Here is a 17,566-nt window from a genome sequence, read left to right as displayed (position 1 = left end):
GCTGGAGCGTGTGGCACTTTTCTTACAACTAACACTGCCTTTCTCTGCCCATTTCCCTCAAAGGATGGCATGAACTGGGTCTGCAAAAATGTCAATGCAAAGAAGAAATAAAATCTAGACGAATGGAGACGCAGGAGCTGCGGGAGCCGAATTCGGTCCTGAAAAACACTAATTTGCTGCTTTCTGACCAAATGTTTTTCCATCTGTGTACAGCTACAGCTGTTTGAAGAGAGGGAACAACACAGTTTAGAAAGAATCCCCATTCCAGCAGTAGATTTAACTGATCTCTGAGGTTCAGTATCATTTTTCAAATAAAGGAATTATATTATTTCCTCTGCATAATTGAAATAGTATTAAATGTCTCAAAGCACATGATTAGAAAATGAGATCTTTTAAATGAGCAAGAGATTGCATTGCAGTTTAGACAATTCCAGTGGGCTTTTTTTTCCTCTCGAAAAAAAAAAAAAAAAAGAGGAAGAAGCAGCTTTGCTGAGTTCATTTATTTACTGACCCGTCCCTTGCATTCCCTCCATGCTTTTGAAACCACAGACAGTGTTTGCTGCTGCTGTCAGTGATTTTTACCATCACCAGCCCAGCCAGGCTTCAGTCTGTCCGGCAGGAAGCTGCTGGGTGGGGGTGGGGGGAGAAAAGGCAGATAATTAAACTATCCCATCGTCTCGCAGGTCAGAGACTACGTATGTAATCCTCACTCTTTGGACAGAAAAAAAAAGAAAAAAAAAAAACCTTTCTTGCAGACAAGTCACTACAGAAACATACCCCATCCCACCCACCCCTGCCCCCGCCCCCGCCCCAGCCAGCCACACAGAGAAGCAAATTCTTATGACTTTTGACTGTAATGACATCTGGAATGTAAGGAGAGGTGGGAGGTTTAATTCCAGAAAAATTACAAGGTCCTTAAAAAGCTCTCACATCGAGGGCTCAGGCTAGCGTAAACAGGCTTTCTCCAGCTCAGTGGAGCAGTGAGCAGCCGACTCTGAGATTAGCTGGCTTCTCTGTGGCCATCCTATAGATGGGATTTCAAAAGCTCAAAGAATTCTGTGTTTAAACGATCACAATAGGCTGCTGCTATCAGATTTTAGAAATAAATGCAGCTTTACCATGAACCTGCTCCACTGAGAAAAGCCAGGCAGATCGATTTTTAGAGAGATCAATTTTTACAGTGCTGGCAACTTGGTGGTGTGGGATGCTCCTGGCTGGAGAGGGTTTGCTGCTGGGAAGGACATGGGTGTACGTGTGACTGCAGGGGTCGTGTCCAGGGAAGCCAGAGTCACCCCAGCTGCTGGGCTCCTCTGCCTCTCTGCAGCAGAATGTCTGTCCTCTGTTGATTGATTGGAGAGGAATAGCAGAACATTTCTCCTGCCCCTCACTGCAAAACGAGCTCGTTTTCCTGAGCCTCAGAAATCCTCAGCTTCAAACATGGGGAAACAGGCCAGAGCATTGCCCGGCTGCTGAATTAAACTCTGTTCTGGTGCCTGAGCTCAGGGGTTTTCAGAGAATGAATAAGAGACTGTCCAGTGACTGGTGGGTCCCTGGGGGCCAGCTGCCTTCTCATCCTGGGAGGTGGCCCTTCCCAAGCCCATCAGGGCATGTGAGCAGACTGAAGGGGCCACTGCAGCCCCTGGCCCTCGGTACCCAGCTTTTTCTGGCTAAGAGTATGCAGCAGAGACTGAGGCATAGCCAGCTTCAAAAGCGGTCTGGCGTGAAAGTCATTAACAAAGCCAGCCGTGAAAAGGTGTCCTGGAGTTGCTGTGGACAGACCTGTAAGGACTTGCAAAACAAAAGAAAGTGAGGGGTTTTTTTAAACCGCAGAGCTAGCTGCTCTCTGCAACCTCCTCCACTGGCTTCTCTGGCTCACCCAAGCTCCTCTCCTACTTTGAACAGAGGCAACACAGAATTATAAGAAATCAGAAATCCCCCTTCTACTAGGCTGCAAATGTGGCTCTAGCACTTGAAAATTGTTTTTTCTTCCGAATAGTTCATCAGGGACAAGTTATCTGAGGGGCAAAATGCCTGCTTGGAGGTCTGCAATTTTGGAACACTGCACTATGGAACTTTGACTCTGGCGGTGGAGGGTCTGTAAAATATTTTTGTTCTTTTACCACCAACTTAGGGGACTGTTTTAAAGAGCCCTCCCAAGGCCTCTGCTAGCAGGCAGAAGCCACTCCTCTGATAACGGCCTCTGTAAATGTTCCGATTTGCTCCTCAGCTGCAGAGACATAGAGACATTGCAGATGTCACACGCTTTCATCTTCCCTTTGAGCCCTTTTGAACCCTCCTGGGGCTCTGGGGTAGATGAGAGAAGCCTGAAAAAGGCAGAGTTTGAAAGCTCCCATTTAAAAACAAAATGCTTTTTAAAGCCCTCTTGCCTCTTCCCTGCCCACTCCTGCCCCCTGACCAGAAGACAGAATTTGAAGCTGGAAAGGGGAGACCCCTTTTCTCCTGGTCCCGTCCCCAGTGAGTCTTAGCGAGACTTTTGCCCTGCACACAATTGCATCTGAATGTGCGGGGGAGAGGGCTGGAGGCCGGAGGGCGGGCGAGGCCTAGGGGTGCGCTCCTGATATGTGCTCAAGCCAGTTGTGGGAAAAACTGGAGTCCTCCCCTCCTCCCGACCTACCCCGTGTGGCTGCTTTTGGCTGGATTCCCTGCACCCAGTGCAACACACCCTTTCCCCTTCACTCTCCCTTGGTTACTATGGAAACAAGGGTGTCATTGATGTGGGCTGAGCTGGGGAACATGTCGGTGCACAGCTGAAAGTCGGCGATTATGCCGGCGGTTAGAAATGTGCCAGGGTTAAAGGAGTCCGAAGCTCCCACGGCTGCTGGGAGGACACGGTCCTGCCCCCTTCCTTCCTCCCTCCCTCCGTCTCCACTTCTCTCTCCCGGCTTTTGACAAATTTCTTTATTCCCCTCTGGACTAAAGTAGTGGCTATTTTTGTGCCACTCTGCGCCCCACCCTCACTGTTGGCCGCTCCTTATCCGGCCTGGCCCGGAGGGTGACACCATGTCACCCTCACCAGGACTCGTCTCTCCATTCCCGTCCGAGTTTGCTTTGATTTCCCTTTCCTTTCCTTCTCGGGGACCAGTTCTTACTTCTTTTTATTTTTAGCTCTGCACTCCATGTGGTTTCAGGGTTCAGTCTGATCCATCAAAAGGTTCTTTTTTTATAATCCCTTTTGAAAATGATAATCAAAGGAAGAGACGTGGTGTTTGGTCATGTGGAAAACTCAATGTATAATTTAGACGTCTGTCAAAAATCCGACAAATAAAATTTAGCTGGAACGAAGGCAGCCTGGAATGTGTTGTGTTCTTTGCCGAAGCTCAGAGAGGGCCTGAAATGTGTTTGTCCTTTCAGGGGTTAGCTTTCTTCAAGAGGTTTTTTCCAGAAGGATATATGTATAAAATAGGATACCAACAATAGCAATAATAGCCCTTCATTAAGCCCCTCCTACGTGCGGAGCACTTTAGATACATCATGGTAAGCATTAGTTCCCCTTTGCAGCGGAGGAAATTGAGGCACTTGCCCCAGTTCAGGAACTTACCTGAAATCACAGAGCCTTTCAGTGCAGGTGGGGCTGGGAGCCTGGGTCTGAATGCTCAGCAAGCTGCCGCCTCTGGAGAATAAAAACAGTCAATGGCAGGGCTGGATCACGCCTGTAATCCCAGCACTTTCAGAGGCTAAGGTAGGTAGATCTCCTGAAGTCAGGAGTTCAAGACCAGCCTGACCAACATGGTGAAACCCTGTCTCTACTAAAAATACAAAATTAGCCGGGCGTGGTGGCTTGCATCTGTAATCCCAGCTGCTTGGGAGGCTGAGGCAAAAGAATTGTTTGAACCCAGGAGTCGGAGGTTGCAGTGAGCTGAGGTCACACCATTGCACTCCAGCTTGGGCAACAAGAGCAAAACTCCATCGCAAAAAAAAAAAAAAATCTGTCAGTGGCTCATTTCCCAGCAGCCTCAGCCCCCAGCCTCTGAGTGCTCCTTCTGCCCAGCCTCCTCCCCTCAGCCTCTGACAAGCACTGCTCCCCTGGGTTCCCTGCCCCAGGTGTTGCATGTCCTCTGCTCACACAGCACAACCATAGACTGGGTTTCATCCTTGGCCAGGTCCAGCCCGACAGACAGGAAAAAGGGAGAAGAAATAATTAGCAAAGTTAGGGCCTGCAGGGAGACTTGCAGTTACATAGTACCTAATACTGGATCTTCCATTTACAGAGGGTTCCGAGAGGGAACAGACCTGCCCAGTGTTACATGGAAGGTGCAGAGTTGGCAGCTGTCCCGGGCTCTGCCCTCTGGAGCAGAAGAGTTCATTGTCCCTTCATCAGGCTAGAGACACAGCAGCACAGCTGGTCCCACAGGGCCTCACCATTTGTGCCTGTGTGTATGTTTTGTGTTTTTGAGACAGATTTCACTCTGTCACCCAGGCTGGAGTGCAGTGGCACAGTCACAACTCACTGCAGCCTCAGCCTCCTGGACTCAAGCCATCCTCCCAACCCAGCCTCCCAAGTAGCTGGGACTAGAGGCATGTACCACCATGTCTAGCTAATTTTTTTTTTTTTTTTTTTTTTTTAAGACAGAGTCTCACTCTGTCGCCCAGCCTGCAGTGCAGTGGCACAATCTCAGCTCACTGCAAGCTCCGCCTCCCGGGTTCATGCCATTCTCCCGCCTCAGCCTCACTAGTAGCTAGGACTACAGGCGCCCGCCACCACACCGGCTAACTTTTGGGGTTTTTTTGTATTTTTACTAGAGATGGAGTTTCATCATGTTAGCCAGGATCGTCTCGATCTCCTGACCTCGTGATCTGCCCGCCTCGGCCTCCCAAAGTGCTGGGATTACAGGCGTGGGCCACCGCGCCCAGCCTTTAAAGAGCAAGCTGTGGGCAGAACTAGCTGGTAGCTGGAAGCAGGAGAAAGAAGAATTAGGGTTGCCAGATACATTACAGAACATTCAGTTAAACTTGAATTTCAGATAAACAATGAATAATTTTTAATTCAAGTATATCCCATGCAATATTTGGGACATCAGTATAACACTCAAAAAATGCATTATTTTAAATTAAAATTTAACTGGTCATCCTAGCTTTTTGGTTGTGTTTTGATAAATCTGGCAAAACCCTTCCCAGCACTCCCTGCCCAAAAAAGGGACAGTGCAGTACAATTAAAAAGTGTAGCTGGGCACGTGGCTTACGCCTGTAATCCCAGCATTTTGATGTTGACTAGGCCAGCATAGGGAGATTTAAAAGAGATCTCATGTAAACAAAGTGCCTAGATCTAGGACAATACCTAGCACACAGAAGGAACATTCCATGCCTCAGTTTCTTTTTCTTTTCTGTTTTTTTGGAGACAGAGTTTCGCTCTTCTGCCCAAACGAGTTCAGTGGCACAATCTCAGCTCACTGCAACCTCCACCTCCCAGGTTCAAGCGATTCTCCTGCCTCAGCCTCCCGAATAGCTGGGATTATAGGCATGTGCCACCATCCCCAGCTAATTTTTGTATTTTTAGTAGAGACAGGGTTTCACCATGTTGACTAGGCTGGTCTTGAACTCCTGACCTCAGGTGATCCACGCGCCTTGGCCTCCCAAAGTGCTGGAATTATAAAGTGTGAGCCACAGTGCCTGGCCCTCAGTTTCTTATCTTCAAAATTAGGCAATAATCATGTTGTGCAGTTGTCAAGAGGATGAGATGAGATGTCCGTACAGTGAGTAGTAGGTGTTAAATCAATGGTAGCAAATATAACAGCTGGCAGAAAGTCTGGAGTCCAGACCTTCCCAGGCCCCCAAGACCTCTGCCTCCCACCTTCCCTCCCATGTGGCTCTGTGACTTTCAAGGCCAGCAGCCCCCTCCCTTCGGGACTCCCAGGGCCACCCCAACCACACCTCCTGCTATTAGATTTGTAAGTGGGAAAGGCTCTTATCAGAGGCTCCTGATTGACTCCAGGTGCAAACACAGTTTAGCGCTCAGTCAAGCTGCATCTCAGGGCCTCTGTCCCTGTCTCCCCCTCATCCCCCTTAATTGCAATCTGTTCTGTAATTTCCTTTTCCAACACTGCAGAACACAGAGAAGCTGCAGCCACCAGGAGCAGGGGCAGGAAGGAAAGAAAGAGAGCCCTGGCTCCCTGCAGTCATTCTGCTGGTCCAGCACTGGTGTGTGTGTGTGTGTGTGTGTGTGTGTGTGTGTGTGTGTGTGTCCAGAACCAGCCACACACAGGCGTGGAAGTGCAGCAAACAACCAGGCCCCCGCAGTGTCAGACCAGGGGAAAAGAGTTAAGGAGGTAGCCACTTGCACCAGGTACTTCACAGTTATCTTATTTAATCCTCGCAAAGACACTGTTAACTGTAGATATTGTCATTCACAGTATGGGGATGGGGCTCATAGAATTCGAATCACTCGTCCATGATCCCACAGGAAGAACTGGGCAGAGTCAGGATTTGAACCCAGGCTTGTTTCACTGCTGGGTCCCAGATTCATACCACAATACCTGTTTGCTTTTGGCTCGTAATGCTCTGCTGTCAGAAAAGGAGCTAAGGAATCCTTCTGCACGGAGTGGTTTCTCCTCCAGAGTGAATAGCAGTGTCCCAGGGACAAAAAGCCTTTGCTAAAGAAATGAAATATTAATGACAGGACTACAGAGAGCAAGCTGCGTCCAGGAGGGGGCAGGGAAGATTTGCTTGGATACCTGAAGCTGAGAGGTACAGGGTTGCAGGCGGAATCCCATTTAGCTAAGCCAACTGCTTCTCCTTTGAGTCATTAGTGGGTCTCATCCTTTGATTGGCCCTACCAGATAGCCGTTTACTGTCCCTAGTTCCCAGATGACGAAACCAAGGCTCACAAAGGTTAAGTCACTTGCCCAGAGTCACACAGCTAGGAAATGGCTTGACTGCGATTCCTGCCAGCACACTTGCTGAAAGCCCATTTTATTCCATGATGCCACCCCAGGGAGGTAGGCGAGAGGTGGCCCTCGCTCCTTGCCACTCACCCTGTTTTCAGGATCCGGAAGACCCTGACCTAGGGTCCCAGAGTCAGCTGCTGCTCTGGATGCCACCAGTAGAGGGGGCAGGAAGTGCCCAGCCCCACCCTTACAACCAAGAAAAGGGCCTGGGGAGGCTGTTGCCGTTGGGGCTCTGGCCTGAGATCAGCTGCCTCCACTCCCACCCAGGGCTCAGAAGCCCCTGTGCCAGCCCCCTGGAGGTGCAGCCCTAGGAGCCGCCTCGGACCGCTGGAGCAGGAGGAGAAAGAGCTGACCATAGGAGACACACGGGCTCTGTCCGCAGGCAGTTCCTCTTGGCCATGTTCCTAACACTAGAGAGGCCTGTCACCCAGACCACCACTGACCCATGTGGGAGATGACGCCCCACACCAGAGTACAAGGCGTGGCACCAGCTGCAGACCCCTCAGCCAGTTCCCTTGGGTAGGGCACAAGCTATATAGCTACATTTGGCCCTGCCTGTGACACCAGCCAGACCCCTCCCTGGGCCTGCATTTCAGCACTCTCCCCGAGCCCAGGCCCAGGCCCACCTGGAGCACCTGCTCCCGGGTTGGAGGCCAGCATTCTCCTTCCCTAGCCCTCCTTGCTGCCAGGACGTCAGAATCCTGCAGAATGATGCTGGTCCACCAACCTCAGCCCCCTTGGATTCCCTTTGGAGGCACAGAGCAAGCCTGGTCTAGGGCTGTCACATAGGAATGGGGCTTCCCTTGAGCCTCCAGAGGACAGTGCCAAAGCCGTTTTCCTGCTGGAATGCTACAGATGGCTTCTAGGAAGAAGGGGATAAGAAGCTTTGGTTTGTAAACAACAGCCCATCCTGGACCAAGGGATCCAATCCAGCCCAACTCCCCCCTCACTCTCCCCAGCTCCTATGGGGATGCAGCCTGGATTTCATCCTCACTCATGCCCCAGGCCCCTTTCCCACCCTGAGACCTCCAGATCTGGCATAGCAGCAGGTCGGGAGAAGAGAAAGCGGGAGGAAGGGGCATTCAGGGGCTGAGATGCTGATCCAGGCAGTGGGGGAGGCATCTGCACAGCTGCAGGCAGCCCCCCTACCCCCAGTCTGTGAATGGGTACCTCACCCTCTCCCACCCGCCTGCCACTGCTCCTGAAACAGTTGGTCCTAATGAACACTAAGCAAGGAGGGCAGCTGTGAGCATGATCCATATGCATGGGAGGTGTATATTTATCCTCACATCCCGCCCCACCCTGCAGCTGCTGCCATCCCCTATGCCAGGAGGGTGAGTGGGCACCAGGGCCCAGCCTGCTCCCGGGCTCCCAGGCCCTCACTTCTCCCAGCCCTCCCTCCCCAACCCACGCCCACAGCCTTCACTTGACCCATTTTGGAGGCAGAAGTTTGTATGTGTGTTTGAGAGAAAGAGAGTGCACACATCATTTCCCCAGTTGGTGCTTTGATTTCCTCTGAAGCATCTTGATTGCGGATGTACAATGGCATCTTGCTGCCAGTGCTCCCTCAGCAGCTTCTGGCTCCACGCCGCCTCCTCCCTGGAGCCGGGATTTTCTGCTGACTCGGGGGCCCATGGCTAGCTGGCAGGGAAGCGGAAGGCTTAATCCAGGCTTCCATCCCTTAGCTGAGCAGCAGGACCTGGACACCCAGCCACTCGCCTTCCCGCTCCTTAGACTGGGTTGAGGGTGTACCCTGAACCCCACCTGTCTCTCCCTTGGCCCTCCCACTGCCTCCCAGCCTGGTCTGGACTCCCCTGCCTGCTCCTCCTTCGAGGGGTTAGTTCCATTATTAAAATGCAGTCCCCTGCTCAGATGCCTTCAGAGGCCCTGCTGCTGTGGGTCCCTCAAGCCAAACCATTTACCCTGTTATTCAAGGCCCTGCTGATCTGACCCCAAACCTTTTTAATGGACTTATCAGCCATGGACTCCACACAGCTTTTGTGCCCAAATCTCTGCTCACTACTCCCCCAAGCATAATCCCCACAATTTCATTTTCCCACCTGTGTTCACAGCGACCTCCTCCCTGGGATGTCTGCCCCCTCTTTTGAGTTTTCCCTTCCTTTAGGGCATGCTTCAAGTCCTACCTCCCTAAGAGGACAGCCGGGTACCCTCTAACCCTCTCCCTGTGAAACTCTTCATCCAGCAAATATCTCCTGAGCAGAAGCAAAACCCCTCCCATGGCCTGAGCCCTGTCCCCTCACTGCCTGTCTGACCTCATCACTCGCTGCTCTCTCCCACCCCCAACTCTTTCCAGCTGCCCTCGCCCCCTGACTGTTCCTGAAACAACAGTTTCTGCCGGAGGCCTTTGTGCTGGTTCTCTCTGCCAGAAACACTCTTGCTCCAAGTATCCTCCAGATCTTGCCCCCCAACATTCTTGAGGTTTCCCATCTCCTGAACCAGACTTTGCCCAGTCCTCCCTATAAACACTTCCATACCCCCTCCCCTCCTGGCATCCCCCGTGTCCCCAACCTGCTTTGCCTTCCTGGACTGTGCTTATCACCAACTCATGGTGACTTGTTTTTTTTGTTGTTTGCCTTTTTTTTTTTGAGATGGAGTTTCACATACCTAGCACATAGAAGGAACATTCCATGCCTCAGTTTCTTTTTCTTTTCTGTTTTTTTGGAGACGGAGTTTTGCTCTTCCGCCCAAACTGGAGTTCAGTGGCACGATCTCGGCTCACTGCAACCTCCGCCTCCCAGGTTCAAGCAGTTCTCCTGCCTCAGCCTCCCAGGTAGTTGGGACTACAGGCATGCGCCACCATGCCCAGCTAATTTTGTATTTTAGTAAAGACAGGGTTTCACCATATTGTTTAGGCTGGTCTCGAACTCCTGACCGCAGGTGATCTGCTGGGATTACAGGCTTTTTTTTTTTTTTTTTTTTGAGATGGAGTCTCGCTCTGTCACCCAGGCTGGAGTACAGTGTCGCAATCTCTGCTCACTGCAAGATCCGCCTCCTGTGTTCACACTATTCTCCTGCCTCAGCCTCCCGAGTAGCTGGGACTACAGGCGCCCGCCACCACACCCGGCTAATTTTTTGTATTTTTAGTAGAGATGGGGTTTCACTGTGTTAGCCAGGATGGTCTCGATCTGCTGACCTCGTGATCTGCCCGCCTTAGCCTCTCAAAGTGCTGGGATTACACTTTAAGATGTGGAGCCACTGCGCCCAGCCTTATTATTATTATTTTTTTTGGAGACAGAGTCTTGCTCTGTCGCCCAGGCCAGAGTGCAGTGGCACAATCTCGGCTCACTGTAACCTCTGCCTCCTGGGTTCAAGTGATTCTCTTGCCTCAGCCTCCCAAGTAGCTGGGACTACAGGCATGCATCACCATGCCCAGCTATTTTTGTATTTTTAGTAGAGACGGAGTTTTGCCATGTTGACCAGTCTGGTCTTGAACTCCTGACCTCAGGTGATCTGCCCACCTTGGCCTCCCAAAGTGTGAGCCACTGTGCCCGGCCTCATGGTGACTTTTTCTTTTTTTTTTTTTTTTTGGAAATGGAGTCTCACTCTGTCGCCCAGGCTGGAGTGCAGTGGTATGATCCCAGCTTACTGCAACCTCCACCTCCTGGGTTCAAGCAATTCTCCTGCCTCAGCATCCCGAGTAGCTGGGACTACAGGCATGCGCCACCATGCCTAGCTAATTTTTTTGTATTTTTAGTAGAGACAGGGTTTCACCGTGTTGCCCAGGCTGGTCTTAAACTCCTGAGCTCAGGCAATCCGCCCGCGTTGGCCTCTCAAAGTGCTAGGATTACAGCGTGAGACACCATGCCCGGCCTCTCATGGTGACTTCTTTAGGGCTGATTGTCTAGCTTTTCCCCACAGACGATCAGCTCCAAGAGGGCAGAGTTTGTTTTGTTCACTGCTATATCCCTGACATTGAAGGAATGCCTGGCACAAGAAGGAGCTCAATAATGACTTAATGGCTGAATCAATTAATTAAACAAACATACAGGCACTGTGCTAGGCTCTGAAAAAAAAAAAATCAGAGCTGATTCACATTCACGTCCTCCAGGCATTCACAGGCTAGTTGGACATTAAGCCAGGCAGCTTGCAACCTAACCTGTGAACCACAATTAGTTAAAATCCAAAGTGAGGGAGCGAAGTGCATGGGAGTATGGCTGGCCCAAAGGAACATAAACATTGTGATAGCTGCGGTGGCCTGAAAGTCGCCTATGCCAGCACCAGACCTGGCACTCACATACATCGTCTCATTACCCCTTAGCCACTCTCTGCAGAGGGGGCGGGGCCAGGAGGGCTGCACAGAGGTGAGACTTTGAGGCTAGAGAGTCAGCCCAGGTAGAGGGGTCAGCAAGTCTGAAGCCAGTGGGGCATGGAAGCACACAGGCTGTGGGCGGACTGACTTCCAGTATATGGTGTGCTGGGTGGAGACTGGGGAGCTGCAGCGGGCGGGACTGGCATTTGGTGTGGCTGGTAAGTCCCTCTTAGGCCACAAGCTGCCCATTTGCATTCATGCCCCCTCCCAGCTCAGTGCCCTGCAGCAGGCGTCCACATGGATAGTGTCTGATGGCAACATCCAATTCACAACCAGGCAGCCAGGACATTTATTTTTATTTATGGGGTTGTTTTTTTTTTTTTTTTTTTTTTGACGGAGTCTCGCTCTGTCACCCAGGCTGGAGTACAGTGGTGCTACCTCAACTCACTGCAAGCTCTGCCTCCCAGGTTCACACCATACTCCTGCCTCAGCCTCCCAAGTAGCCAGGACTACAGGTGCCCGCCACCACACCCGGCTAATTTTTTGTATTTTTTAGTAGAGACGGGGTTTCACCGTGTTAACCAGGATGGTCTCGATCTCCTGACCTCGTAATCTGCCCGCCTTGGCCTCCCAACGTGCTGGGATTACAGGCGTGAGCCACCGAGCCTGGCCCTATTTATGTATTTTTTTGAGATGGAGTTTCACTCTTGTCGTGCAGGCTGGAGTACAATGATGCGATCTTGGCTCACTGCAACGTCTGCCTCCCGGGTTCAAGCGATTCTCCTGCCCCAGCCTCCTGAGTAACTGGGATTACAGATGCCCACTACCACGCCCAGTTAATTTTTGTATTTTTAGTAGAGATGGGGTTTCACCATGTTGGCCAGGCTGGTCTCAAACTCCCGACCTCAGGTGATCCGCCTGCCTCAGCCTCCCAAAGTGCTGGGATCACAGGCGTGAGCCACCACGCCCAGCCCAGGACATTTAGATGTCAAATGATTCACTGCTGTTTTTTTTCCAGGTGGACCAGAAGTTCACACCACCCTTACACTCAGTTCTTGGAACACCCCTCACCGCATTCTACTTCTGAGATGGAATTCTGTGCCATTTCTTTTTTTTTTTGAGACAAAAGTCTCACTCTTGTCACCCACGCTGGAGTGCAGTGGTGTGATCTCAGCTCACTGCAACCTCCACCTCCCAGGTTCAAGTGATGATTCTCCTGCCTCAGCCTCTTGAGTAGCTGGGATTACAGGCGCCTGCCACCACTCCTGGCTAATTTTTGTACTTTTAATAGAGACGAGGTTTCACCATGTTGGCCAGGCTGGTCTTGAACTCCCGACCTCGGGTGATACACCGGCCTCAGCCTCCCAAAGTGCTGGAATTACAGGCATGAGCCAGTGCGCCCGGCCATTCTGTGCCATCTCTAAGCCCCCATGCTACAAGCTGCATACCACCTCACATATCACCCCCTGCTTGCCTCAGTGTAAATAATAATAACAAAAAAAATCTATATCACAGAGCAGATGGGTTCTCCCTCAAGAAAGAGCCAATTATTGAATATCTGGTGCAAGGAGAAGTCATAAATATCCCAGTTTGCTACAGTTGAGAGGCATTAACCACACAACAATGAAAGAAAACTGGTCTCTCGTGAAGGAAACATTCGAAGACCCCCCTAGTGCAGAGCTCTGAGATAAGTCCAGGCCACTGCACTCCAGCCTGGATGACAGAGCAAGACTGTCTCAAAAAAAAAAAAAAAGAGAGAGAATAGATATGGTAGAGACCAGAGCTCTATCCATCAGCTTTCTATTGGTTATGTGGAAGGACTTTCACTGTGACAGTGACATCCTGAGGTTGTGGGCTGTGCAGGAATTCCAGCAGAGTTGGAACACATGCTATCCTGGAAGGGAAGACAGACTTTGGGATTCAGGTGGAAGGAGAGAGAGTTGGGAAAGAACGACAGAAACTGAAGGAAGAAGCTCATGTCCTCGGGACCAGCCCCTTCCTGGTCCAGGCAGATCCCCCCCAACCCTAGCAGACTCTGCCCCATACTGTGAAGTATTTCCCATTCCTCCCAGCCTCCAAAGAAGATTCTGGAATCTTAGCCCTGGAAGAGCCCGAACCCCAGGCCCCGCCCCAGCTCTTCTGCACAGAGTATAAGACAGAGGCAATCTAGGGCCGGGTGCAGTGGCTCACGCCTGTAATCCCAGCACTTTGGGAGGCTGAGGTGGGCCGATCACGAGGTCAGGAGATTGAGATCATCCTGGTTAACACGGTGAAACCCCGTCTCTACAAAAACTACAAAAAAGTTAGCCGGGCGTGGTGGCGGGCGCCTGTAGTCCCAGCTACTCAGGAGGCTGAGGCAGGAGAATGGCATGAACCTGGGAGGCAGAGCTTGCAGTGAGCCAAGATTGCATCACTGCACTCCAGCCTGGGAGACAGAGCAAGACTCCGTCTCCACAAAAAAAAAAAAAAAAAAAAAAAGACAGCGACAATCTAAGAGTGCTCTCAATTTCATTCCTTGCCCTCTTAACAAAAAGAAACAGGATTCAGAGGATTCTAGAACCAGTACCAGAATCTGGGTTCTGGAGACCACTGTTTCTAAAGCTCCTTCAAGGAAGAATTTTCCAAAAACATGCAGGGAGGCTATTTTATTTATTTATTTTTTTTGAGTCGCAGTCTTGCTCTGTCACCCAGGCTGGAGTGCAGTGGCACAATCTCGGCTCACTGCAACCTCCACCTCCCAGGTTCAAACAATTCTCCTGCCTCAGTCTCCCGAGTAGCTGGGATTACAGGCACCCACCACCACGCCCTGCTAATTTTTGTATTTTTATTAGAGACAGGGGTTCACCATGTTGGCCAGGCTGGTTCGAACTCCTGACCTCAGGCGATCAGCCCACCTCAGCCTCACAAAGTGCTGGGATTACAGGCATAAGACACCATGCCAGGCTTTTACTTTATTTTACTTTACTTTATCTTATTATATTTACTTGAGACAGGGTCTCGCTCTGTCACCCAGGCTGGAGTTCAGTGGTGCTTCAGCCTTGACCTCCCAGGCTCAAGGGATCCTCCAGCAATCAAGTGATCCTCTTGCCTCAGCCTCCTGAGTAGCTGGGACCACAGGCACATGCCAGCAACTCAGGTTAAATTTTTAATTTTTTGTTTATGTGTGTGTGTTTTTCTTTGTTTGTTTGTTTGAGACAGGAATCTCTGTCGCACAGACTGGAGTTTAGTGGCGTGATCTCGGCTCACTGCAAGCTCCGCCTCCTGGGTTCACGCCACTCTACTGCCTCTGCCTCCCAAGTAGCTGGGACTATAGGTGCCCACCACCACGCCCAGCTAATTTTTTGCATTTTTAGTAGAGATGAGATTTCACTGTGCTAGCCAGGATGGTCTCAATCTCCTGACCTCGTGATCTGCCCGCCTTGGCCTCCCAAAGTGCTGGAATTACAGGCATGAGCCACCACGCCTGGCTTTTTTTTTTTTGTTATGGAGTCTCGCACTGTCACCCTGGTTGGAGTGCAATGGCGCGATCTTCGCTCACTGCAACCTCCACCTCCCCAGTTCAAGCAATTCTCCTGCCTCAGGCTCCCCAGGAGCTGGGATTACAGGCGCCTGCCACCACACCTAGATAATTTTTTTTTTTTTTGAGATGGAGTCTTGCTCTGTCCCCAGGCTGGAGTACAGTGGTGCGACCTCAGCTCACTGCAACCTCCACCTCCTAGGTTCAAGCGATTCCCCTACCTCAGCCTCCCAAGTAGCTGGGATTATAGGCACGCGCCACAATGCCCGGCTAATTTTTTGTATTTTAGTAAAGACGGGGTTTCACCATGTTGGCCAAGATGGTCTCGATCTCCTGACCTTGCGATCCACCCACCTCGGCCTCCCAAAGTGCTGGGATTACAGGAGTGAGCCACCATGACCGGCCCAGATAATTTTTTTTTTTATTTTTAGTAGAGTGGGGCTTTCACCATGTTGGCCAGGCTGGTCTCGAACTCCTGACCTCAAGTGATCTGCCTGCCTTGGCCTCCCAAAGTGTTGGGATTACAGGCATGAGCCACTGCGCCCAGCCTAATATTTTAATTTTTTGTAGAGACAGGATGTCCCTATATTGCTCATGCTGGTCTCTTTAAGGGATCCTCATGCCTCAGCCTCCCAAAGTGCTGGGATCACCTTAGAAGAGGAGCTGTAGTGTGGTGATGTCTGTCTGGGGATACCTAGGGATCACAACTCCAGCTCCTTCACCCCCCCCCACACTTTCGTAGGGTCAGCCCTGCTCCCATTTCTTAGCAGGCTGGAGTGGGAGGTTAGGGAAGGACATGCCTCTGATCCTCTCTCCAGGGCTGCCTCCCCCACAGAATTTACAGGCTGCAGAGGTGGGGTAGGGAACTCCCCAGGCGGCTAGATGGGTCCTGGGTCCTGAAGTTGCAAATTGAATTGGTTCTCCCCCACCCTCGGATGGGAGAAGATGAGGGTGCCTTAGGAAGGCCAAGGTGACAATGACAGGATGAGTGGGAGAGTGTGAGCAGGGCCTGTAAGAACCCTGAGGTGAGGTTAGAATGTGGGGGTCTCAGCTTGGAGAAGGGGGCCCTGGGGTGCTGACTCAGTGGGTCAGGGCACCCACCCTTGTCTCCTGCCTCCCACCGCAGGGTGCCCTTTGAAGCTGGGAGGGTGCTTTGAGCTGGGGTCTCCTGGCCAGATGCGCTGGGAGAGGGGGTGGAGCTGATCATCCCCCAGGCCTTGCCCTCCCCACCCCCACCTTCAGACTCCCTTCTTGGCCCAGAGACCGTTTCCGGCAGTTGCAGGGGGCACCCATTACCCCCCAGGCTCCCGCCTTGCAGCTGTTCCCCAGCTGCCCTGCCCCACCCCAAAGACAGCTGGGAGTGAGGCCGAGGGAGGGGGCAGGAGTGGCCCAGCTGCTGGGCTCCGGGCTGGGATGGGGAGGGCGGCAACATGAAAGAGCTGGGGCCGGCAGGCGGCAGAGGAAACCACCCCCGCCCCCTCCCTCGCGGTGGCCTCCCTGCAGTCTCAGCACATCTGGGCCACAGGTCTGTGGGGTGGGGAGACGTGGTTGGATCCCCAACCCTTCCCGGAAAGGGGAGGCGTGATGGCCTCTGGGGGAAGGCAGGAGGGGAGGGCCATGTGCTGGGGCACCTGTGGCTGTAGCCAGCTCTCCAAGGGGCCACCAGTTCAGGGCAGAGAAGGCCCCTCCGATGACTTCTGAGTGAGCCTGTTCCCTGGGGCAGCCCCAGCTCTTGCTGGGCCTCCTCTGCCCCTGACCCTTTTGGGAGCTGGGTGACAGCTGCTCCTACAAAGCCAGGGACAGCTGGATGGCTGGGGACAGCTGGGTGGGTTAGTGTCTCCCTGCTTCCCTGGCTGCCTAGAGATCCCCCCAAGCCAACTCTGGGCAGCTGCTGCTTCACCTATAGATGTGTGCATGAGCGTGTGTTTGTCTGGGGTGGGCTTCAAAGCTGGGACGTGGAGGGGCTCGAGCCCATCCCATTCCCACCAGAATGTCCCCTCCAGATATCAGATCTCAGTGGACTGACGCACCTGGAGAAAGGGCCTCTCCCCTCAGTCAAAACAAAACTAGGCCAAGTGGGAAAGAAATTGGGCAGCTTTCTGTCTTGGCTCCCAACTGTTGGCATGGGGGACGTCCCAGGGTTCCTGGGAACTGGAGAAAGGGACGGTGAGACAGAAGCAGATGTCAGTGGAGTGAAGTGACTGTCCACTGCCACCTGTCCCCAGGCATCCTGCACCCTGGGCTGGAGGAGCACTGTGCTCTAGCCATCTCCCCACTCCCTTTAGCCCCAAACAGGTGCACAGGGAGGGAAGGGGGAGGCCAGCTGTTGTCATAAAGCTCCTGGCTCCCTGCCACACTGGGGAAGGGAACGATGAAGCAAGGGTCCACCATTCCACCCGAGTCATCCTCTACTCCCACAGGGCAGGAAGGCGGAGGCAGTTAGCAAGACTATGACTATGGTTTGGTCTGGCCAGCCCCAAAGTCTTTATTTTTCTTTATTTATTTTTTCCCCTTTGAGACAGGATCTTGCTCTGTTGCCCAGGCTGGAGTGCAGTGGCAAGATCTCAGCTCACTGCAACCTCTACCTCCCAGCCTCAATCAAGCAATCCTCCCACTTCAGTCTCCAGAGTAGCTAGGACCACAGGCCCACAGCACCACGCTTGGCTAATTTTTCGGGTTTCACCACATGACCCAGGCTGGTTTTGAACTCCTGGACTCAAATGATCCATCCACCTTGGTCTCTCAAAGTGCTGGGATTACAGGCGTGAGCCAACGTGCTTGGCAAGCCTTTATTTTTCTGAGGGGAGGGGTGGCTAGGGGTCAGTGAGGCTTGGACCACTGGCATGGGACATTTTTTTTTTTTTTGAGATGGAGTCT

At 52.0% G+C, this 17,566-nt stretch overlaps 1 protein-coding gene across 3 annotated transcripts in view; it reads left to right on the top strand.

Moving 5' to 3' along the window:
- The window catches only part of ARL3 (ARF like GTPase 3), a 65,700-nt gene that overhangs the window by 46,096 nt on the left and 2,038 nt on the right, over positions 1 to 17,566 (top strand). For 2 of the 3 annotated variants that reach the window (XM_005566317.5, XM_065520177.2), the window contains exon 6: positions 64 to 3,303. The exons of the other annotated variant lie outside the window; for it this stretch is intronic. In XM_005566317.5, the coding sequence (XP_005566374.1) occupies positions 64 to 111 (48 nt within the window). In that variant the 3' untranslated portion in view covers positions 112 to 3,303. Of the gene's footprint in view, positions 1 to 63; positions 3,304 to 17,566 lie in introns of those variants that run through there. 3 annotated transcript variants of the gene reach the window in all.

Source organism: Macaca fascicularis, chromosome 9 (assembly GCF_037993035.2).
Source record: "Macaca fascicularis isolate 582-1 chromosome 9, T2T-MFA8v1.1".
Classification (NCBI taxonomy): Eukaryota; Metazoa; Chordata; class Mammalia; order Primates; family Cercopithecidae; genus Macaca; species Macaca fascicularis.
Note: the sequence above shows the minus strand (reverse complement) of the source record. Positions and strands in the feature narration are given on the sequence as shown.